Here is a 25,334-nt window from a genome sequence, read left to right on the forward strand (position 1 = left end):
CAGCCACCAAGGCATTCAGCAGAAAGGGGGAAGCACTTCTGTAGTCCACCATTCAAGCCCCCCTCGCAAGCAGCAACGTGGTTTCGGACCTGAGGACCCACATACGTAAACTGAACAGAAGTGAAGGATGAGAAAACCAGTTTAACATTGTAAGAGAGGTAGAAAATATGTGGCATTTTCCCATACATGACTTACCTTTGCCTCTTTCTTAGGAGGGTAATAAGTGTGTGTCAGATTAAGTACTCTGAAAAACTGATGGCAAAAAAAAAACCCCAACATTCTCATACTTGGTTTTCGCTTAGCACCAGAAATCTTATCTATGCGACAAAAGCAGGTTTAGCCTGGTAGCAGCCAGTCACGTGATTATTCATTTCTTTTAAATGTAACTCGATTTAATATGAAAGACCACTCTCACAATGAAAACATCTCCCTTCCAGGGCACATTTAGCAACTGAATAGACATCAACTGAACACCATTCCTACAACGGGGTGGAGGCAGAGATTCGCATTTCAGTCACTATTTTGTTCTTTCTTTGGGGACCTCTACTTCGGGGAGTAAAGAGAATCCCAACAAAATGTGCCTCATCAAGTTTTTCCAGGCCGATTGCAAAATTCCATCGTGTGTGCTTGTGTGAAATAAGCACATGATGTTCAACAGATGACCATTCAACTCCGGTAACTTCTCACGTAGTCCATACTTGCGTATGAACAGGTTTATAATGTGATTAAAAAAGAGGTTTTTCTTGTGCAGATTTCTTTAAAGGTTCCTATAAAGCACGAGGCAGGGAAAAACTGGATGACTGCAGCGTATAAACTCTTAAAGAAAACTACTTTGAAATAAATTCAAACAAAAGAAACCACCAATTTCCCCCTTCAACCTAATATTTAAAAAGAATTTTTCCTATAAAAGGTTTATAAAAGAATGCCATATGAAAACACATTGCATTATCAACGCCTTAACTGATGAGTGAATTGTGTCCTTCCTTTTTACAAAAAAAATTTGTAGTTCCAACTGGTACATGCAATCAAAATCAGCACTTACCCGTTTGTAAACACTTCCGTGCCTGGAGAAACAGCAAAATCTGTTTCCCGTGTATGATCTCTGCACTTTTACAATACCATAACCAGGGCAAGTTACATGAAACTTTAAAGCAGAACAGAAAGAAAAAAACCCCTACCTTGGGTTTTCTTTCACCCCTTCAGTTTTTGTCCACTGTAAATGGCTGCATCTTTAGCAGTCCGGGCAAAAGCATCTAAGCTGACAGACACAAAAATGGGCTTTCTTCGGCTGGCTGGTGTTCCCAGCCTTTTATGTGGTGTCTTGGGCTGTGCTGCTTAATTCATTCCTGATTCTACTCAAAGGAAGTCCAGCCTGGCAAGGCTGACGTGATAGGAACTGCCGAAGACACTTTTGACTGCAAGGGCAAACTAACCATCATGCACGCATCAACAAATGTGTGATTACATTTCAGGGCCCAAAGAGTCCTGATTTTAAAAGTCAATCAATAATTTAAAAAAAAAAGTCCCAGAACAAAATCAAGCAGTTTAGTTGTGATCTTGGAAAATCCACCCAGAGAACAAGAACAACACTCTTTTGCTTGTGCTGAGCTTCACTCACTGCAATTTCTCCTGGTCTCTACAGAGCGCTGCTGAATAGTTTCCATGACAACTTGGTAAACAGGATGGAAGTGACCACTGAGGGGTTTACTGGGATTGTTTTGTTTAGGGAGAAGAATGGTTGCTTTAAATGCTTCCTTTACTAAAATTTCCTCCAAAAGTAAAAAGGCAGCTTTTTACAGGTCTTCTGTATGAGATGTTTTTGAAAGTCAAAGATGCTGGCAACGGGTGCTCCAGGTGCAGGAGACAGTCAAAACAACAGGGGACATGAGTGGCAATCAAAAAACTAGGAAGGGCCGAGAGGCACGGTGGCTCATGCCTATAATCCCCGCACTTCGGGAGGCCTCGGTGGGGGTATCACCTGAGGTCAGGAGTTCGACACCAGCCTGGCTAACATGGTGAAATCCCGTCAATATAAAAATTAGCCAGGCATGGTGGTGGGTGCCTCTAATCCCAGCTACTCGGGAGGCTGAGGCAGGAGAATTGCTTGAAACCAGGAGGCGGATGTTGCAGTGGCTGAGATCACACCCCTGCACTCCAGCCTGGGTGACAAAGAGCAAGACTCAGTCTCAAAGAAAAGAAAAAAAAAAAAAAAGGCCAGGTGTAGTGGCTCACGTCTGAAATTCCAGCACTTTGGGAGGCTGAGGTGGGAGGATTGCCTAAGGTCAGGAGTTCGAGACCAGCCTGACCAGCAAGGGGAAACCCCATCTCCACTAAAAATACAAAATTAGCCAGGCGTGGTGGCGCATGCCTATAATCCCAGCTACTTGGCATGCTGAGGCAGGAGAATCACTTGAACCCGGGAGACAGAGGTTGCAGTGAGCCGAGACTGCCACTGTACTCCAGCCCAGGCAAGAAGAACAAAACTCTACCTCAAAACCAAACCAAAACAAAACAAAACAGAAAACCAGGAAGGATTATGGAATGCCAACGAGGTGCTTTCCAGTAAGTACCCAGAGGAAATGGAACCATCCCCAAAGACTAACCGAATGCACAGAGGAGTGGAAGGGGCAGACAACCTAGATAATTCTAAAATGTCCTAACAGTTGATGCTTCTGCCCTCTCTATTCTTCCACTAATCTTGTCCATATCATTCACCACTTCTATTGTGAGCAACAGAAACTTCATTCTCGGCTGGGCATGGTGGCTTACATCTGTAATCCCAGCACTTTGGAAGGCCGAGGTGGGTGGATCACCTGAGGTCAGGAGTTCAAGACCACCCTGGCCAACATGATGAAACCCCATCTCTATTAAAAATACAAAAATCGGCTGGGCGTGGCAGTGCACACCTGTAGTCCCAGCTACTCGGGAGGCTGAGGCAGGAGAGTTGCTTGAACCCGGGAGGCAGAGGTTGCAGTGAGCAGACATTGTACCACTGCACTCTAGCCTGGGTGACAGAGTGAGACTCCATCTCAAGAAAAAAAAAACAAAAAACAAAAAAAAGCCTTCATTCTCAATGCTTCACCCTTTGACCAGGGAATCAGAAACCTCCCATTCTTATAGAAAATGACTTGGAAAAAAATATTCATCACATTATGAACAGATAATAAACATCTGGCATTTTGACATCTGACAGTACTTATTTGTCAAAGTCAAAGAACCACGGTGGACTCCTAATGTAAATTTTGGACTTTAATGATAATGTAGCAATACTACTTTATTATAACAAAGGTACCACATTCGTACAAGGTGTTAATAAAAGGGAAAATGGTGGTGGAGGGGGGCAGTGTGGAAATGGTCTGTAGTATATGCTCAAATTTTCTGTAAATATTTAAGTGTTCTTTAAAAAAGTCTAGTAATGTTAAAAATCAAGATAAAAATGTCCATCCCATTAATGCCAAAGACTAAAGGAAAAATTTTTTAAGGTTCCTTATGACAATCTATCAGAAGTGATTTAAAACTCAACTCTAAAGAGAAAACGTCTTAAAATAGTTAGATTTTCCTGTGACTCAGCTTAAATTTGGGATTAAACTTGTTAGGACAAAATAAGCGGTAAAAATACGAACATATAATGTAAGTACAGGTTATTTCACACAGTAACACGTAGCTGTATCATGTACGCATAACCTCACTTAATACACATAACCACCCTCCTCAGTAGGTACTGTCAATACACACACATTGAACACAGGGAAAGAATGCCCCGCCACATTGCAGTAGTGATGAGACCTGAGAGAAACCCAGGTGCACACCTTTCATCTCCTGCATCAGTGGCTTCATGGGCTCCTCTGCACCTGGGTGGCTGTGCAATACTCTTCCCATGCCAACGGGATTATGGTGTATCACAATGTGCCAGACCCAGAGCACCCCGACACTCTGCGTCTGAGCAGGCATGGTGCAGGGCTTCCTGTGCCCTTGGTGCAGGACACACAGGACTGAGTCACCCAGGCCCTGCGGGTGACTAAGCAGGCTTGCAGAGGGAGCAGTGGCTGGGGCTGAGGAACAGGTCGGGTAGTGGTCAATGCAGCTGTGGGAAAACAGTCACAAAGGATGAAACAGAAAATGAAAACAAACAACATGAAAGCAAACACAGGCAGTAAAAAGGTAAGCAAAGCTCTAAAAAAAAAAAATCGTAATCACCCACAAGAGCTTTGAGATGGTGTTGCATGTGTTGATGTTTAAACAAAAATTCCGAGATAAAATTATGCTCAGAGGCCGTTTACTGGAGCAGGAAAATGTATTCTTATTAAGAGCTTAAAAATACTTGACACACTCCTATGGATGAATATCTGACATTTTCATGTTAATCTCAAATTGCCAGAACAAGAGCAGTGAAAATGGAAGATGCAGAAATGTAGATTTCATTCATTACAATTAAGACCTTTCCCAAGCTGGGTGCTGTGGCTCATGCCTGTAATCGCAGCACTCTGGGAGGCTGAGGCGGGTGGATCACCTGAGGTCAGGAGTTTGAGACCAGCCTGGCCAACATGGTGAAACCCCATCTCTACTAAAAATACAAAAGCGTGGTAGCGGGCGTCTGTAATCCCAGCTACTCTGGAGGCTGAGGCAAGAGAACTGCTTGAATCCAGGGGAGGTGGGGGTTGCAGTGAGCCGAGATGGTGTCATTGCACTCCAGCCTGGACCAAGAGCAACACTTCATCTCAAAAAAAAAAAAGACAAGCCCTTTCCCATGAACAATAACGGCTTAAAAAACAAAAATTAAAAAGCAGACCAGAGAATCACTTGAGGCCAAAAGTTTGAGACCAGCCTGGGCAACACAGTAAGATCCCGCCTCTATGAAAAATTTAAAAAATGAGCCAGGCCCAGTGGTGGCCTATGCCTGTACTCCCAGCTACTTGGGAGGCTGAGGCAGGAGACTGCTTGAGCCCAGGAGTTCAAGGCTTCTGTGAGTTACGATGGTGTCACTATGCTCAAGCCTAAGAACTCTCAAAAATCAAAAAATTAAAATCAAAAAATTAAAAAAGCACCTGGCTACCTTTAAGTGTAAGGAAAGATTAAATTCTCTGTTCCTGAGGGTTCCTTAGGAAAAGGGAGGATGATCCCTTTATGTAACGTTTGAGAGACAGAACTAGATCATATTTCCTCAACTCTTAATGCAAACATGCTCCCAAGTGGACATGCCTGAAACTGGGATGTGTCTCAGGCATGCTGTTGTTATAGGAAAGGGGTCCCGGTCCAGACCCCAAGAGAGGGTTCTTGGATCTCATGCAAGAAAGAATTCAGGGTGAGTCTGTAGGGTAAAGTGAAAGCAAGTTTATTAAGAAAGTAAAGGAATAGGCCGGGTGCGGTGGCTCACGCCTGTAATCCCAGCACTTTGGGAGGCTGCGGTAGGCAGATCACCTGAGGTCCGGAGTTCAAGACCAGCCTGACCAACATGGAGAAACCCCATCTCTAGTGGCGCATGCCTGTAATCCCAGCTACTTGGGAGGCTGAGGCAGGAGAATGGCTTGAACCCGGGAGGCAGAGGTTACTGTGAGCCAAGATCATGCCACTGCACTCCAGCCTGGGCAACAAGAGTGAAACTCCGTCTTTAAAAAAAAAAAAAAAAAGAAAGAAAGTAAAGGAATAAAAGAATGGCTACTCCATAGACAGAGCAGCCCCAAGGGCTGCTGGTTGCCCATTTTTATGTTTATTTCTTAATGATATGCTAAACAAGGGATACATTATTCATGCCTCCCCTTTTTAGACGATATAGGGTAACTTCCTGAGGCTGCCATGGCATTTGTAAACTGTCATGGTGCTGATGGGAGTGTCACAGTGAGGAGGATCAGAGGTCACTCTCGTGGCCATCTTGGTTTTGGTCAGTTTTGGCCGGCTTCTTTACTGCAACCTGGTTTATCAGCAAGGTCTTTATGACCTGTATTTTGTGCTGACCTCCTATCTCATCCTGTGACTTAGAATGACTGCGTCTGGGAATGCAGCCTAGTAGGTTTCAGCCTCATTTCACCCAGCTCCTATTCAAGATGGAGTTGCTCTGGTTCAAATGCCTCTGACGCCATCACCCAAGCAGCCACCATGCTGCAACCAGTGCCCAGATATGAATGAATTTCTTTTTTTTTTTTTGAGACGGAGTCTTGCTCAGTCGCCCAGGCTGGAGTGCAGTGGCGCGATCTCGGCTCACTGTAAGCTCCGCCTCCCGGGTTCACGCCATTCTCCTGCCTCAGCCTCCTGAGTTGCTGGGACTACAGGCGCCCACCACTATGCCTGGCTAGTTTTTTTGTATTTTTAGTAGAGACGGGGTTTCACCATGTTAGCCAGGATGGTCTCGATCTCCTGACCTCGTGATCCGTCTGCCTCGGCCTCCCAAAGTGCTGGGATTACAGGCGTGAGCCACCACACTTGGCCTGTAAGTGAATTTCATCATACTTTTTGTACTATCTTTGCAAATTATGGACACTACTGCCACTCCTCACATCAAGTCCAGCTGTCCTTTAAGTGCAGTTGAAATATCACACTACAGATTTACCAGTGAAACAGAAAGTTATTTTATCTGCAAAAAGGCCTGGAAACAGAAAGGCAAGGTGCCTATTTGTGGTGGATGAATGACCTCCATTTCATACTTTCTGCAGAGCCACGAGCAAGAGCTAAGTGATAAGAAATCATTGTGCTCTGCTGTGATCAGTGGTGCCTTTGCTTCCACAGTGACAGGAAACAAGGATGCATTTTACACTCACGGAATTTAGATTCTGTGAAATATGGCAATAGATAATGTTTGGACTGAGTGAATAGTCTATAATTCCAGAAAGTTCCATCTCAATGTTAAAATCTAATGTTTAATTAACCTTTCCGTTTAAACCTTGTCACATGGTGGATCCTCACACCCAGACTCCCTGCCCAGTTGTGGCAGATAACAAAGGCCTGTGGGGGAAAGCCCCATTTGGAGATGGGGATATTTGTATATGAAGCACCAGCCTCCAGACCAAGAAGTATTTGTGAATGAGCCCGTGATGCTGTGCTTGGCTGTTCCAGAGGGCCCTGAACCTGAGGGGGGCTATGTCTAGAAGGGGTGAGCTGAGGGAGGTAGACAAGGTAAAGGAACATGTCAGCATAGAAAGATTGATACACATTAAAGACACCACCCCAATACTGATCAACTGGCAATGCCCGGGTATCCTGCGACTACACAAATCAAAGATGATCAGAAAAGCATGCCAAAAATAAAATAAATTAAATCAACTAAAACAGACCCGTGGCAATAGGATTAAAGATGGCGCATACGTTTTTATCCTTCGCACAGTTGAGCGCTCACACACCATGAGCAATGTCTACAATGTACCATGATGAGCAACTCCACGTTACTGAGCACCTATAAATAGTCTGGACCCCGAGGAGTGCAGCAGGAAGCAAAGGCTGAGACAGGCCCTGCAGAGCTGCACGTGCTCAGGTCTTCTATATTCACTAAACATGTTATTCACAAACTAGCATTAGGGCAGAGAGACCAAAGTCAAAACTTAGTAAGACTGAAGAGAAATAAGATGCATAAAAGAAGATAGAAAAAGATACAGGAAGAAAAAAAAAGAGAAAAATATATAGGAAGAATAACATGGGACCCAAAATTCAAGGCCAGAAATATGTCACATTATCATCAGAACTTTTTAAAGAAATATTTTGTCTTTGCTTTTTTTCTTTGAAACAGGTCATACAGGCTGGAGTGCACTGGTGCATTCTTGGCTCATTGCAACCTTGACCTCCCAGGCTCAGATGATCCTCCTACCTCAGCCTCCCAAGTAGCTGGGGCTACAGGTGCACACCACCATCCCTGGCTACTTTTTGTTTTTTGCTTTTTTTGGGGTTTTTTTTTTGAGACACAGTCTCACTCTCACCTAGGAGAGAGTGCAGCGGTGTGATCTCAGCTCACTGCAACCTACACCTCCTAGGTTCAAATAACCCTTGTGCCTTCAGTCTCCCAAATAGCTGGGGATACAGGTGCACACTATCACGCCCAACACATTTTTGTATTTTTGGTAGAGACGGGGTTTCACCATGTTGACCAGGCTGGTCTCGAACTCCTGGCCTCAAGTGATCCGCCCACCTCGGCCTCCCAACGTGCTGGGATTACAGGTGTGAGCCACCACTCCCAGCCAATTTTTATTTATTTATTTATTTTATAGAGACGGGTTTTGCCATGTAGCCCAGGCTGGGCTATAACTTCTGGACTCAAGTCATCTGCCTGGCTCCCAAAGTGCTAGGACTACAGGTGTGAGCCATTGCTCCTGGTCAAGTCTGAAATAAAGAAAGGGAATAAAGAAAGGAAGAAAGAAAAGAAAAGGAGGGAGAGAGGGAGGGAGGGAGGAAGGGAAGGAGAAATGGCAGGCAGCACCTGGATTACATAAATATAAATCCCCAGGAGGAAATGTGCTAGATTCATTAAATTCATTCATCATATTATGACACCTCTGGAAACAAAAGGCTCCAGCTTCCATACTGTCTGCACGGAGCTCTCACGGCATGGTGTGGTCAGGAGCTGTCTAGGATGTTGTCAACCTGAGGGGCTGAGCCTGACCTAAGAAGGAGCCCCATGGAAGAGAGGAATATGGGTCATCAGGACTCATTTATGTGAAAGGAGCTGACATCCCCCCAAAGTCCTTGACAGAAGACCCCTGTGTGAGATGGTTTATGCATCCGCATCTTCATCCTTGTGTCTTGGGGTACAGATAGACGGGGCCGTAAGATCGACAGCCCACAAGGCTCACGTGACCTCCCTAACTCCACTCCACGTCTCCAGCTTCCTTCTCTCACTTGATATTCCATTTTCCAGCAAATGTGGCTGCATGGAAACTCTAGCCTTGCTGGTTTCCCTCCGCTGGGGCCTGGTCTTCAGCCTTCCCCAGCACAGGCATCACTCCCTTCTTCCCTTCAGTAAACCTTACTCCATGCCGCACGTGGGGGCTCCCAGCACTTTGGGAGGCTGAGGTGGGCGGATCACTTGAGGTCAGGAGTTCAAGACCAGCCTGGCCAACATGGCGAAAACCCGTCTCTACTAAAAATACAGAAATCAGCTGGGCGTGCTGGCACATGCCTGTAATCTTAGCTACTCGGGAGGCTGAGGCAGAGGAATCGCTGGAACCTGGGAGGTGGAGGTTGCAGTGAGCTGAGATCGCACCACTGAACTCCTGTCTGGGTGACAGAGAGACTCCATCTCAAAAAAAAAAAAAGATAAACCTTATTCCAAGAGGCTGTTTGGGCTACAGGCCTTCTTCCGCCAGACCCCAGTCCCAGAAACATTAGGTGATTAGGCCCCTGCCTTTTTGGAGAAAGCTGGACGAATCTTTGAGGATATTGTTCTGTCAAGTCAAAGACTTAAAGATGCTGCTGCTGGGACCCATGACATTTCCCTCCTAGAACCTGCATCCTGGACACAGCAAACCTAAAGACAGAACAGGGAGGAGAGCCCGCCAGACGTGTTCCCAGAGGCAGCCCAGGCTCAATCTGCAGGTAACTGCTGGCAACTGGTTCTCACACCCCACAAGGTGTTCCTGATATGTATCAGTCGGTTCCCTTCTTTAATTCTGCCCTGAACCTCCTCGGGGCTTTTCTGAAGAATGTTAATGAGAGACTTTTCTGCCTGGAACTTACCTGCTAAAACACCAGGTAGGGACACCCTTGGGGAGACTCTGATGACGAAAAGCAGGTTTTCTATCTTACAGAAATCTGTGGTTGGCCGGAGCACTTTTGGGTGCCACTGCTACCGCCCAAACAAATCACAATCAAAAAAGCTGAGAGTCCTCATGACCAACTAAAACTCGTCGAATGCAGAAGTCTACCCTTGGTGAACTCTGAAAACTCTAAGCTCAGAGGAGGGTTACACCCAATGCCAAGGCCCGGGGCAGACTGGCATCTCTCAGGAGGCAGGCTTTTCTAGCTGCTTCCTCACTGAGCGCCAGTGAGGCTAGCAAAGTGCCTTCTATACGATACCCAAGATTAGTAAACGGCTGTTTACAGAAAAAGAAAAAAGCCCACATATTGTGACGGAAGCATTGACATATGCATTCAGCATTTGAGTTATACACTCCTTCTTTGCACCTGTTTTTCAAAACAATACATAGAAAACCCAAATTAAAAAAAAAATTAACAATCGAAACAAAAGCTCACAAAGGATTTCTAGATTCTTTAGCCCCAGATGCACGTTCTGGGGTTCAAACACTTTGCAAGGAGGAGAGGCAGCCTGTCCTAATAGCCACTGTGGGTAAAGGGGCTACGCTCCCACTAGCCCGGCGAATGTGGGAGTCTTGAATCTACTCCTGAAGGCACAAAAGCAGCTACAGGTGTTTCTGTTGTTCTAATGCTACAGGTCTCTAGGTTATGGACTTTACAGCTGCCGTTATTATGTCTTTATGATATAACACACATTAAAAAAATACTTCTGGCCAGGCTCAGTGGCTCACACCTGTAATCCCAGCACTTTGGGAGGCTGAGGCAGGCAGATCACCTGAGGTTCCAAGATCACCTCTTGGAACATGTCCGGCTGGCTCTCCTCCCTGTTTGAGACCAGCCTGACCAACACGGAGAAACCCCATCTCCACTAAACATACAAAATTAGCCGGGCATGGTAGTGCATGCCTGTAATCCCAGCTACTCAGGAGGCTGAGGCAGGAGAATTGCTTGAACCCGGGAGGTGGAGGTTGCAGTGAGCCAAGATCGCGCCACTGCACTCCAGCCCTGGCAACGAGCAAAACTCTGTCTCAAACAAAACAAAACAAAACAAAAACTTCTATATTTGCTAAAACCCACGCTCCTTGCTTCTGAATAATGCACAAAATACCTAAATACACACATATTTGAATACAACCTCCCAAGTCCTTTGGTGGACTGTGACTGGAGAGGAAAATGAGGTGAGGAGAAACTGTCTCATCCCTTCACACTGAAAATACACATTTCCCCATCTCTGGAGAGGAAGAAGGCAAGATTTTTCCTGTTAAATTTCTAGAAGACTCTTATCTTTGGATTAAACAAAAAACGTATAAGGAACTCTAAATAAAGGTCATTTGCATACATGTCACAGAACATAATAGGCAGTGACAGTTCAATATTTCCAATGGTACCAAATGAATGCTAATCGAGCCATAGCTATATTGCCATAATCAAATTAGCGTCTCCATTTACCATCACACCTACATTTTAGGCCTCAGACAAGTCAGCTCTTGTGCCTCTGTCTTCACTTGCTGAGTGCCTTTATTTTTTTCATTTTTTTGAGATGGAGTCTCACTTCATTGCCCAGGCTGGAGTGCAACGGCGCGATCTCGGCTCATGGCAACCTTCGCCTCCCAGGTTCAGGCAATTCTCCTGCCTCAGCCTCCCGAGTAGCTAGGATTACAGGCATGTGCCATCAAACCTGGCTAATTTTTGTTTTTGAGTAGAGATGAGGTTTCACCATGTTGGTCAGGCTGGTCTCCAATTCCACTCACCTTGGCCTCCCAAAGTGCTGGGATTACAGGCATGAGCCACCGCCCCCAGCCTTCTGAGTGCCTTTAAAAGGGCACCAAGACATTCTCTGAAAGGTTTCTATAGCCTATCACTGGGGCGTTATTAATTAGTGTCTGCCATATGTAAAGTGAGCCAATACAAATGCAAACCTGAGGTTGAGTTAGTTCATTTTCTAAATGCAAAATCCAAAGCAACTAGGTACTATCAAATCTCAGTATGGAAAAATAAGGTCGGTTCTGCAACATTCTGGCTGAACTGCTTCCAAGCAGGCCTAATTTCAAAAGCTAGTACAATTCGAAGGAAAAACTAACTCTGTGCCATCTAAGAGAGAAAACAGAAACACTGGGGACTGAGTATTTCAAACTGGAGTTTCTATCTTTATTATAGCACTGCCAGGGCGGGAATTTAAGATGCCTATGATTATAAAACTGTTTCACACCACAAAGAATGGCAAAAAAGCTTCCAATTAGACTATGGCTCACCAGAAACTGTGAGATGCATCCCAGCAACCAATACTTTATTTTTTAATTTTTATTTTTGAAACCGAGTCTTGCTCTGTCCCACAGGCTGGAGTGCAGTGGTGCGATTTCAGCTCACTGCAGTCTCTGCCTCCTGGGTTCAAGCAATTCTCCTGCCTCAGCCTCCCAAGTAGCTGGGACTACAGACATATGCCACCATGCCTGGCTAACTTTTGTCTTTTTAGTAGAAACAGGGTTTCACCACGTTGGCCAGGCTGGTCTCAAACTTCTGACCTCAAGTCATCCACCCACCTCCTAGCCTCCCTAAGTGTTGGGATTACAGGCGTGAGCCACCACACCCAGCCAAACACCCAAGACCTTTTTTTTTTTTTTTTTTTTTTTTGAGACGGGGTCTCGCTCTGTCACCCAGGCTGGAGTGCAGTGGCCCCATCTCAGCTCACTGCAAGCTCCGCCTCCCGGGTTTATGCCATTCTCCCACCTCAGCCTCCCAAGTAGCTGGGACTACAGGCGCCCGCCACCTCGCCTGGCTAGTTTTTTGTATTTTTTAGTAGAGACGGGGTTTCATCGTGTTAGCCAGGATGTCAAGACTTTAAATTGAGAAACAATCTTGCATGTTTGAAAGATGAAATATGGCCCTATCATCCTTATTGTAAAAAGGGGAGAGAACACCATCAGAAACCGAGCAACTCCTGGGAGTCTACATCAAAAACCAAAGCCCACTTCTACTGTCTGGTAAACACTGCCCACCAGAGGGTACAAAGCAAACCAAGTAGAATATAAACCAGCTACATGACATAGTGTTATAAACAGAGAGATGTTCTCACATTAATTTCCTACATTATATCCCCAAAAAAGCTATGCATTTGTTTATATCGCAATTTTTTTTGGTGATAACCTTAAATATTTTGACATACATTTGAAAAATGGAAAGACGGGTTACTTTTTAAACTACCAGAACCATCCACGTAAAGTCAGCACAGATATTCTACAGAAAACCACTTTGTCACTTCAGATCACACAAACACCAAATTCTCACCATCATACCTCCCAGTAAGGTAACAAAATGAACAGGTTACTTTCTCTTAAAGAGATGTCCGATTTTGCCTCTCTAGAAAACAGGTAATACAACATTGTGGTTCTTTTTATTCTTTTTTTTTTTTTTTTTTGGAAACAGAGTCTGGCTCTGTCTCCCAGGCTGGAGTGCAGCAGCGGATCTTGGCTCACTGCAACCTCCACCTCCTGGGTTCAAGTGATTCTTGTGCCTCAGCCTCCTGAGTAGCTGGGATTACAGGTGTGTGCCACCATGCCTAGCTAATTTTTGTATTTTTAGTACAGATAGGGTTTCACCATGTTGGCCAGGCTGGTCTCCAAACTCCTGATCTCATGTGATCTGCCCCCCTCGACCTCCCAAAGTGCTGGGATTACAGGCGTGAGCCACTGCGCCTAGCTACTGCGGTTCTTATAAGCATACATCTTTAAGCTATAAATCAGGAATTCATGTAATATTAAGCCAAGGCAATTGGTTGACAATATAAAAAATAAGATCCAGCATCAGTCGAGTTACCAGAATATAATCTCACGGGAAACAGTTCAGATCAGACTTTTCACCTTAAACCTTATGAGGATGGCATCTAGTTCTTTAACATTAGGAGTTCTTAAAATTACAATTTTGTAGGTGTTTTCTCAAGTAAGCATTCCTAAGAGGCTGTTTGCTGAATCAAAGTAATTTAAATGTATTAACAATACTTTAAGACAAGCTACCTAATTAGCGGTGGATTTGGCGACTGCATATATGTAACACTATAGTTTCTTTGTTTAGGTAGCTTTTCCTTTTTAAACTCACATTCTTTCTAATTGGATTATGAAATTAAAAAGTTAAAATCAAAGAGACAAGACATTAATACTTATGACAACCTTTAAAGTATCTTCTAATTAGTTATAATCAACTATTTAAAGTACTTAAAATCTAGCATTACTACTTAATGCCTCTTCATCATGTTTAAAATAACAATAAAGCAAAAAAGGAAAGAAAGAAAGACAAACAAAAACTTTAAAAAATCTGCCACCACACATCAAATATTTCCTCTAAAAAGGTGTGTTACACTCTGGAACTTTTCCCAAGAATTTTAAACCAAATGCTAAAAAAAAAAAAAAAGAAGTAAAGGCTTCACAATGTTTCCTTTTAAAATAGATGTCCCTAAAGCTTAATAACATCACTCAAAAGCAGACTAACAGGCCCAAGGGACAAAGGGCACTTTTTCATTTAATGTCAAGTTATAATAATGTCATATCCATTTCCAACCATTTACAATGAAAGGACTTTGGAGAAACCAAATCTGTGAGTAACCACCCCAGGAGGCTGTGTCCCTTGAGACAGATCCCAGCCTAGGACTGACATCAATCTTACCTTCTGCATGTTTGGCTTGATACAGCGAACAAAGAAAGGATTAGAGGAGCTTAGCGTTGCCATTAAGGAATGCAGTGAGTCCTATTAGAAAGAAAAAGTATATGTTGATTTAGTCTCTTATTATGTCATTCTTTAAATTTCTCAGTACTCTAGGCACTTAGAAACAAGAATTTTAAAAACACAATATAAATCATAGGAGTAATAACTGAGAGGTTTTCATTTTTTAATTGTCATTCTAATATAAAGATATTGAGTCAATGTATTAATTGAAATTATTCGATAACACACCAAACTCATTTATCACTTCCTTTGAAATGGTACAATTTTAATAAACCATTCTGTCAACAAACAAAAATCATCCTAGGATATTTCAATGTTTAGTACAGAAAAACTGAGAAATAGCCACTCTTCCACTGTCATTATTCTTCCCAATTCATTAGTCCCATTGAAATGACAGTCTATGCCAGCACTTCACTGGCCTCTGAGCCACAGTCTCTCACTCTTACCTTCAAATCACCAGACTTACAGACTCCAGATCAATCTTTAATACTTTCTTTTCCAACTGTTTTTTTGTTTTGTTTTTTCAGAGTTTTTAACACTTACCAAAGCAGACAGAAGCATACAATGAGTTCTCATTACCAGCTTCAGCTCAGGGCTAATCTCATTTCACCTGATCCATACATACTATACCCACCCCTGTGGAAAAGCAAATCCCAGACATGATATGATTTCATCCATCAGCATTTCAGCATGTAGGATTAAAGGCTAAACACTTTAAAGCACTGTGTAACCACAGTATCATCACACCTGAAGAGATTTGACATTAATTCCTTAAACTAACATTAAAATGTGCAGTGGTCTCACATTTCATATTAAAATGCTCAACTGTTTCAAATTTTATGATTTTTAAAAATTTTATTTATTTTATTGAAACAGGGTCTCACTCTGTCACCCAGGCTGCAGTGCAGTGGCACGATCACAGCTCACTGCAGCTTCAACCTCCCAGACTCAAGCGATTCTCCTACCTCAGACTCCGGAGTAGCTAGGACTACAAGGGCATGCCACCATGCCCGACTAACTTTTTAATTTTTTTGTAGAGATGAGGCCTTGCTACGTTGCCCAGGCTGGTCTCGAACTGCGCGACTCAAGCAATCTTTCCATCTAAGCCTCCTAAAGTGCTGGGATTACAGGCATGTGTCACCGTGGCCAGCCCATACATTTTAAAAGGTTTGTTCTTTTGCATCAAAATGCAAATATGGTCCATTCATTGTAGTTGGTTGATGCATCTTTTAATTCTCTTTTAATCCACTGGCTTTCCCTCCAACTCTCTTTTTTCTTCTCGTAACCTTGTTGAAGAAAACTGAACTGTCTAAACACTACATGGATTACTCACTTTTCCAGAAAACTTTTAAATTTCTCCCAGGACAAAACATCCTGACATTCACAGCCCTTCATATTCTGATACCAACTTAAATTCTCACGAGGTGTCCCGTCCAGCTGGTATTCTATTGTCTGTTGACAGTCCCCAGAGACAGGACTTGCATCTCTGTGCCTGGGCTCTTCTCCTGCCTTCACCTGCACCTTGAAAACTCACCCACCCTTTTCCATTTCCTTCATTGCTAGTCCAGTTTAAAGTCTCAAACATTTCAAAAACTTTCCAAGGCTGGGTGCAGTGGCTCACATGTGTAATTCCAGCACTTTGGGAGGCTAAGGCAGAAGGATCGCTGGAGGCCAGATTTTCGAGATCAGCCTGGGCAACATAGTAAGACCCCATCTCGGTAAAACATCTAACAAATTAGCCAGGTATAAAATATTAGCCAGGCATGGTGGCGTGTGCCTCTAGTCCCAGCTGCTTGGGAGGCTGAGGCAGAAGAATCGCTTGAATCTGGGCGGTAGAGGTTGCAGTGAGCCAAGATCGTGCCATTGCATTCCAGCCTGGGTGACAGAATGAGACTCCATCTTAAAAAGAAAAAAAAAAAAAAAGGGCCAGGTGCGGTGGCTCACGCCTGTAATCCCAGCACTTTGGGAGGCCGAGGCAGGCGGATCACGAGGTCAGGAGATGGAGACCATCCTGGCTAACACGGTGAAACCCCGTCTCTACTAAAAATGCAAAAAATTAGCCAGGCGTGGCGGCAGGTGCCTGTAGTCCCAGCTACTTGGGAGGCAGAGGCAGGAGAATGGCGTGGACCCGGGAGGCGGAGCTTGCAGTTAGCCGAGATGGCACCACTGCACTCCAGCCTGGGTGGCCAAGCGAGACTTTCTCAAAAAAAAAAAAAAAAAAAAAAAAAAAGCCAGGTGTAGTGGCTTACACAGCTGTAGTGCCAGCTACTCAGGACGCTGAGCGGGGAGAATCACTTGAGCCTGGGAGTTTGAGGCTGCAGTGAGGCGCGATTATACCACTGCACTCCAGTCTGGATGACAGAACAAGACCCTGACACACACACACACACACACACACACACACACACAGACAGACACACACACACACACACACACACAGACAGACAGACACACACACACACACACACACACACACACACACACACACACACACGAAAAAAAAAAAGCTTTCCCAGAAGTCCTGGCAAAACTGGCCTTCTAGAAAAAGAAAAATGAACACCTCTGCTGGAAGATTAAGAGCCTAGAACAAGATTGATTGACATCAATCTTATCTAACCAGGGGAAAAAATATCCACATATGAGAAGAAATATATCCCATTTCCACATGAGCCTCTACATACAAATCAGAGTGGTCCCAAATGGCCTTAAGAAGGTACCTATTTCAAAAGCTTAGAAGAAGTAGCCATTTATTTTCTAAAAAAGGATCTACATGTTTTTATCTGACTCAGAGAAAAAGTCTATTTTATTTCCTTTTTCTTTTTTTTAGACAGAGTCTATGTCTTACTCTGTCACCCAGGCTGGAGTGCAGTGGTGCAATCACAGTTCGCTGCAACCTTGATCTCCCAGGCTCAGGCAATCCTCCCACCTCAGCCTCCTGAGTAGCTGGGACCACAGGCATGCGCCACCGTGCCCACATAATTTTTGTATTTTTTGTAGAGACAGGATTTCACCATGTTGCCCCGGCTGGTTTTGAACCCCTGAGCTCAGGTGATCTGCCCATCTCGGCCTCCCAAAGTGCCAAGATTACAGGCGTGAGTCAAAACTCTATTTTATTTCTAAAGCACTATCTGGTTTAAAAGCATGATATAAAAGGAAACAAAATTAAATATTCTCATAGACCTCACATACACCCAAATCCTCTTTTCAATTCTTTTTTTTTCTTTATTATTATTATAGTTTAAGTTCTAGGGTACATGTGCATAACGTATAGGTTTGTTACATATGTATACTTGTGCCATGTTGGCATGCTGCACCCATCAACTCGTCAGCACCCATCAACTCGTCATTTACATCAGGTATAACTCCCAATGCAATCCCTCCCCCCTCCCCCTCTCTTTTCAATTCTTAAAAGCACAGTGATGATGGATTCCTCTAAGCCAGCAGTGAAAACGAACCTTGAACTGGGAGCTGACTGTAGGCCGCCGATGTTTGCTTCCACATTTCAAGGTATCCTGGTTGTTGCGGCTTGAAACATGTTCAAAAAGATCGTAGATAAAGTCAAATCTGTGTGAGGCAAGAGCAGGATGACAGTGAGGCGCACACACCCATTATTAGGTGCAAGATGACTGTAATTAATGGTGCCCTTTCCCAATGATAATTTAAAGTAATACACCCTAGGCCTGGAAGAACTAAGACAGCTTCTGAAGATTTCAAACCAACCCCTGCCAAAGAGCTTTAGGCACTGAAAACACATGGCAGTGTCAGAGATGAGAGTGTGGCAGAGAAGGGGACTGGCATGACAGTGACAAAGGATGGAATCCCACTTAGGAGCTCTGTGCTTTCTGGAATGCCATGGAAGCCTCTGTAGCCTCGGTCTCCTCACCTGCAAAAGCGAGATATTTTGTTTTGCCCATCTTGCAGTGTTGCAAAGATTGAAGCAGTTAACGGATGGAAAGGTGCCCCTGGGGAACACTAATTACAGGGTGAGGCAAGCAATGGTTCAAATCCTGTCTCCCCCACTTCCTAGCTGTGTTGGTTGGGCAAGATGTTTCATCTCTCTCTTAGCCTCAATTTTTCCATCTGGAAAATGGAAGTAATTTTTGAATTTATCCCCTAATGCCAGGGTGAGAATGAAAGGGGGAACATGTATGTAAAAGGTAGAAAGCATGGTACCTGGGATATCATATATGTTGATGTTAGTTATTATCAAAAAGTTCTGTAAAATCCATTGCTACTATTAACAAGGTAAAAGTGAAAAGCTTCCCAATAATTTTTTTTTTTTAGACAGAATTTCGCTTTTTCACCCAGGCTGGGGTGCAGTGGTGCGATCTCAGCTCTGCAACCTCTGCCTCCCGGGTTCCAGCGATTCTCCTATTTCAGCCTTCTGAGTAGCTGGGATTCCAGGCGCCTGTCATCACGCCTGGCTAATTTTTTTATTTTGTAGTAGAAGACGGGGTTTCACCATGTTGGCCAGGCTGGTCTTGAAACTCCTGACCTCAGGTGATCCACCCGCCTTGGCCTCCCAAAGTGCTAGGATTATAGGCGTGAGCCACGACACCCAACCTTCAAGAATTTTTTAATCTTCCTTGCATGGAAGGTATCATGGGCTACGGAGCTGGCGGGGTTAGTGGCTTCACTGTTGCCAAGACAGTCAGGGAAGACTTCTGAGCATCTGTCTCCCCAAAAGCGGCAATATTAGACCTTTCCCTGGTCGCTTCTTGCTTCGCCCCAACCTTTTTCATTTTTGTTCTCGGGTTCTCTTTAATGCTTACTCTTTGAAGTTCTCTAACTGTGCTTTGAGGTCTTTGGAGAAAAGCTTTGGTTCCATTAATATGTCACAGATGTCAAAGGTGAAAGCGAGTGACGCAAGCGAACAGGCCCAGCTCCTCGGTTTGTAAAGGGAAACCTGGGGTCGAGACAGGAAGTTCTTTACCCCTCAGAAAACTGCTTCATGCTAGCACTGAGGCAGCTGGTGAAACCCCACCTCGCTGGTCTCCAGGCCTGCAATCTTTTCACCTCGACAAACTGCCTCTACTTAACATCAATACAGGGCTTTTATTTAAACGTATTGCATTAAATCGCATTAAACTAAGAAACTGCTTTGACAGCATGCTATGGTGTTTTTTAAACACCCATCATTTTTACAGGTGTAAAAACTCACCTAAAAATAAAATAGCTAACAATGTTGTAAATAGCGATTCCTCACACAGAAGAGTTAAAATAAGTTTGAAGATCAAATGTTTCAAATTCTGAGTTTCTAGGCTGATACTACCTTATATGGGCTCCCTTTGTCCCAATTCATTTCTATCTAAGTGACAGGTGGCCATCTAGTATTTACATTTCAAAAAGTAGTACAGCTTTTAAACTTTTTTGCTACTTTCCTTCCTTAGATATTAAAAATGTGTTTTTGTTACAGATTCCCATCAGATCCAACACAGGTGCTGAAAGCTTTCAGGTGACGGTTTTTTCCCTAAACTCTTTCTCTCTTACAAAGCCTCCTAAAAATACGACACTTCTGCCAGGCGTGGTGGCTCATGCCTGTAATCCCAGCACTTTGGGAGTCTGAGGCAGGTGGATCACGAGGTCAGGAGATCGAGACCATCCTGGCTAACATGGTGAAACCCCGTCTCTACTAAAAATACAAAAAAATTAGCCGGGCGTGGAGGCGGGCGCCTGTAGTCCCAGCTACTCAGAAGGCTGAGGCAGGAGAATGGCGTGAATCCGGGAGGCGGAGCTTGCAGTGAGCTGAGATTGCGCCACTGCACTCCAGCCTGGGCCACAAAGCAGACTCCATCTCAAAAAAAAAAAAACAAAAACAAAATAGGACACTTCCTGGTCTAAAATATACAAATAGCTAAACTAATCACTGAAAGTTTCTGTGTGTTTTCTTTATTGATTTAATGGTGAAAATTTATAATTCATGAATGAATAAATGAATATGTAATAAATTTATACTTATAGCTGAATTAAGGCATATTTTACTAACTAGAGACACAGGAGTCCATAAACCAAGGCTGAAATCAACCACACAGCTCTAAGCTCCCCATGAAGAAAGCAGGTCACACTGCTTAAGATCTTAGGCTCTCAAGCCAACCAGACCAGATCAAAACTGGAATTGATGGCTCACTGGTTACCAGTTGAGAGGTCTTGGGGAAGTCACTTAACAGCTTTAACTGCTCCAAGCCTCAGTTTCCTCATCTGCATAAAAGAGGATTAATAACAGTACATTACTTATGCCTCTGAGGTTGGTTTATTTCAGTACCTCACTAAACGGCAGTCATTGCTTGTATTTTTTTTTTTTTTTTTTTTTTTGAGACGGAGTCCCAGGTTCATGCCATTCTCCTGCCTCAGCCTCCTGAGTAGCTGGGACTGCAGGCGCCTGCCACTATGCCCAGCTAATTTTTTGTATTTTTAGTAGAGACGGGGTTTCACCATGTTAGCCAGGATGGTCTCGATCTCCTGACCTTGTGATCCGTCTGCCTCGGCCTCCCAAAGTGCTGCAATATTACAGGTATGAGCCACTGCACCAATCCTGCCTGTATTATTATTATTATTATTAATTTTTTTTTTTTGAGACAGAGTTTCACCCTTGTCACCCAGGCTGGACTGCAACGGCACAATCTTGGGTCACTGCAACCTCCACCTCCCACGTTAAAGCAATTCTCCTGTTTCAGCCTCCCAAGTAGCTGGGATTACAGGTGCCTGACACCATGCTTGACTAATTTTTGTGTTTTCAGTAGAGATGGGGTTTCTCTATGTTAGCCAGGCTGGTCTCAAACTCCTGACCTCAGATGATTTGCCCACCTTGACATCCCAAAGTACTAGGATTACAGGCGTGAGCCACCGTGCCCGACCTTGCTTGTATTATTATGTTATACTTTTGAGTTATTTCGTTGATGAAATATTACCTGGGGAAAACAATATTAAGTTTCTTACATAACAGCAATTTGTTCTATATTTGTGAATTAAAAGCATTTACACAAATATTCATTTACTTGCTAAGGACTTCTCAGGGAGAAGACTGACATACCGGCTTTCTCTTAGCAAATTGAGAAGGTCATCTCGAAATGTATCTCTGTTCTTCTCCAAGATACCTCGGACATCATATTGCACCTAGTTTTAAGAAATAAGAGGGGAGAAAACTATTGAAAGAATAGTTTCAGGTCATAAGCAACCTCCCTGAAAGATCCACAAAAAGAAATCATTCCAATAAATGTATTTATTTAGTTTTTAAGAGACAGGGTCTTGCTCTATTTCCCAGGCTGAAGTGCAGTGACGTGATCATGGCTCATGCAGCCTCTAATTCCTATGCCCAAGCAATCCTCCCACCTCGGCCTCCAGAACAGCTAGGACAACAGATGTGTCACCATGCCAGGCTAACTTTTTATAAAATATCTTGTAGATATTTTTTATATCTACGGTGCCCAGACTGGTCTCAAACTCCAGTCCTCAAGTGACCCTCCTGACTCAGCCTCCCAAAGTACTGGGACTATAGGCTCACGTGAGCCACCATACCAAGCCCAATAAATTCACAATTGGTTCTGAAACTACTGTTTTCTCTGACTATCAAACAGGCGAATATCAATAGGTATCTTAATAAAAAGTTACCTCTCCAGCATAGTGCTTCACTCCAAAATTGTTAACTGCAACTCTGGGCTTCACATAAAAGTGGTTATTCTAAAAAAAAAAAAAAATAGAAATAAAAATACAATGCCTTATTTCACTCACTGATTTCCCTTGACTTCCAGAGAACACTAAATACAACAGACAGTGAAAATCTTTCCAAACTTGCCATGGATCTGCGTTTCAGGACACGGCATATGGTGCACTTTATAAAAACCATGTTAACTCTCAACTGTGTCATTGTAATAGATTAACAATTTTATGTTCTCTAAATAAGCTTCGGCATTCTGACAAGTAGCCCCAAATCTAACCCTTTTGCTTATTTCAGTTTAGTTCTGGTAACAGGAGAACATCTTTGGTTTGAGAATAAAAGTTCAACGTGGGAAGCACAGTTGGGCCAGTGGACTGACATGTCTGGTTCGTAACCCCAACCCACAGATGTGCTACTTCGATGTGATTAAGAATTGCAGGTTTCTACATACAGCATGCTGACTGTGTAGCTTCTCCAGTAAGGTGCTGTCTGTGGCTTGAGGAAAATGGCTTTCTTCATTGATAAGGGCTAGGAGGCCAAGTTTCTAGAAGAAAGAAGAAAAAGAAGAAATGAATTAAAAGTTGAATGTGGCTGGGTGCGTGGTAGCTCATGTCTGTAATCCCAGCCCTTTGGGAGGCCAAGACAGGCAGATCATTTGAGGTCAGGAGTTTAAGACCAGCCTGGCCAACACAGTGAAACCCTGTTTCTACTAAAAATACAAAAAAATTAACTGGGTATGGTAGGCACACCTGTAATCCCAGCTACTGGGGAGGCTGAGGCAGGAGAATCACTTGAACCTGGGAGACAGAGGTTGCAGAGAGCCAAGATTGTGCCACTGTACTCCAGGCTGGGCGACAGAGTGAAACTCCGTCTCAGAAAGAAAAAAAAAAGAAAAAAAGTTGAATGTGTGCATCCCAAACTATTTTGAGAGCTCTTCTCTACTCTTTATCAAATGAGTGGTTAAAAGAAAAGGCATGGTAATTTCTTGATTGGAAAATCCATAATGATACACTATAGAGAAAACCAATTAAGTTCTATGTAAATCTTAAAAAAAAAAATTGAACCCATTGCAATTCTGTGGATAAAACTTCTACTCCTGTGGATAAAACTTTTACAACTGGCAAATCTATATTGGTACTGGCAAGGTTTTGCTTCTGCCTTAAAATCTAAGGGAAGCCAGTTCACACACTGCTGATTCTAAAATACTGAGTTCAATGAGACAATAGGTTTGAAGCGGCCAAGTATTTAAATTCAACCTTGCACATTTACATTTAGGTTTCCAAACAGTCCATTGTGTTCTAAACATTCACATCTTTGATGTGCATGTTCGTGCACGTTATTTTGTTCCCATAAATATGAATCAGACCAGCTGGACCCCCTTGGGACTGCAACCAGTCTTCAAAAATACATTACCTTCTCAATCAAGTCCAGGCATTCTCCATTGTCTATCCAGTCAATATCTTCCCACACTAATCCTTCCCTGTAGGAAGATTTTAAATAGCCAAGTTAAATGAAAACTTAGCTTCAAAACTATCTCATCTAGTTGCTGCTTTAAAAAAAAAAATGGAAATGGAATTCTATGAGTGCTTACCGGCTATATTCTAGTTGTTCTAAAGAAAAAATATGCTTGTTGAAGTATTCCTGAAGTTTCTCATTTGCATAGTTTATATTGAACTGTTCAAAGTGATTAACCTAAGGGGGAAAAGCATTCAATAAGTATCTTTAGCGCACTCACGATTACATGGAAAGGTGAAGAAAAGACAAACCAAAGATCTGCAGAGAAAAATATCAGTGCTTGTTGCCTGGCACCGTGGCTCACGCCTATAATCCTAGCACTTTGGGAGGCCGAGGTAGGCAGATCACCTGAGGTCGGCAGTCAGAGACCAGCCTGACCAACATGGTGCAACCCCATCTCTACCGAAAATACAAAAAAACTAGCGGCCCGTGGTGATAGGCACCTGTAATCTCAGCTACTTGGGAGGCTGAGATGGGAGAATCACTTGAACCAGGAGGTGGAAGTTGCAGTGAGCTGAGATCACACCACTGCACCCCAGCCTGGGAGACAGAGTGAGACTCCTCCGGAAAAAAAAACAAAAGAGAGTTTGCTTACAGAGATTTGCTCAACAGCAGCTAATCATGGACAGAAGAGAAGTCATGTGCTGCACTGTTAGTAAGTCTACCTCAAAGTTTTCAAATCCAAAGATGTCAAGGATGCCAATAGACTTGAAGTCCTCTTTGCCTTTGATCCTGCTGTTGATCTTTTTGATCACCCACTCAAAGCAGCACGCATACAGAGCCATGGCCAGGGAGTCCCTGCTGTCTACTGCCTGTGGGGAGAGGAAGCGGCACAGACTCAGCTGACCCTGGCACCCAGATAGGCAAGGCCATCCCCGCCCCACTCGAGAGACACACACAAGACTAGCATAGCATCTGGCCCTCCAGTGTGAAGTCAATCGATACCATCTAGGAAAGGACAGATATCTAAAGAAACGATAAACTGGAGCTCACATATTTCCTTTCTGTTAAGATTAAATACCAGGATTCCAAACTCAACTTGCTATGCTGAATTACACAAAAGAATCTAAACCATATATACGGGTACAAATGTTAGCAGGTTTAAAACAATAATTAAGATGTGAGCTCTTTTTTAAAATTTTCTGATTTTCTATTATACTTTGTATTTACAAAGTTTTTCTTCATAATATGGTCAGCATTTTTATTTATCCAATTAAAAACATATTAGAAGAGTGTGATGGTTAATACTGAGTTTCAACTTGATTGCAGGATACAAAGTATTAATCCTGGGTGTGTCTGTGTGGGTGACATCTGAGTCAGTGGGTTAAGGGAAGCCACATCCACCCTTAATCTGGTGGGCAAAATCTAATCAGCTTCCAGTGAAAATAAAGCAGGCAGAAAAATGTGAAAAGGTGAGATTGGCCCAGCCTCCCAGCCTACATCTTTCTCCGGTGCTGGACACTTCCTGCCCTAGAACATCAGACTCCAAGTTCTGCAATTTTGGGACTCAGACTGGCTCTTCTTGCTCCTCAGCTTGCAGAGGGGGCCTATTGTGGGACCTTCTGATCGTGTAAGTTAATACTTAATAAACTCCCCTTTCTACCTATCTATCTATCAATCAATCAATCATATTAATTCTGTCCCTCTAAGAGAACCCTAATACAAAGAGCTAGCACATATACATTTGCTCAAGGCAGCAGCAGAGGCAAAAATAAAT

General features: G+C 43.4%; 1 protein-coding gene across 8 annotated transcripts in view; it reads right to left on the reverse strand.

Moving 5' to 3' along the window:
- MYO10 (myosin X) overlaps positions 1-25,334 on the reverse strand; it is a 274,170-nt gene that overhangs the window by 75,913 nt on the left and 172,923 nt on the right. For 5 of the 8 annotated variants that reach the window (XM_065546109.1, XM_073993164.1, XM_015451227.4 and 2 more), the window contains 8 exons: positions 24,283-24,429; positions 23,694-23,794; positions 23,516-23,582; positions 22,554-22,646; positions 22,057-22,125; positions 21,479-21,561; positions 17,904-18,012; positions 14,389-14,469 (listed from right to left, as the gene is read on the reverse strand). In XM_065546109.1, coding sequence (XP_065402181.1) covers positions 14,389-14,469; positions 17,904-18,012; positions 21,479-21,561; positions 22,057-22,125; positions 22,554-22,646; positions 23,516-23,582; positions 23,694-23,794; positions 24,283-24,429 — 750 coding nt within the window. The other 3 variants (XM_073993169.1, XM_073993171.1, XM_073993166.1) reach the window with 3 other exon arrangements.

This window comes from Macaca fascicularis, chromosome 6 (assembly GCF_037993035.2).
Source record: "Macaca fascicularis isolate 582-1 chromosome 6, T2T-MFA8v1.1".
In the NCBI taxonomy this organism is placed as follows: Eukaryota; Metazoa; Chordata; class Mammalia; order Primates; family Cercopithecidae; genus Macaca; species Macaca fascicularis.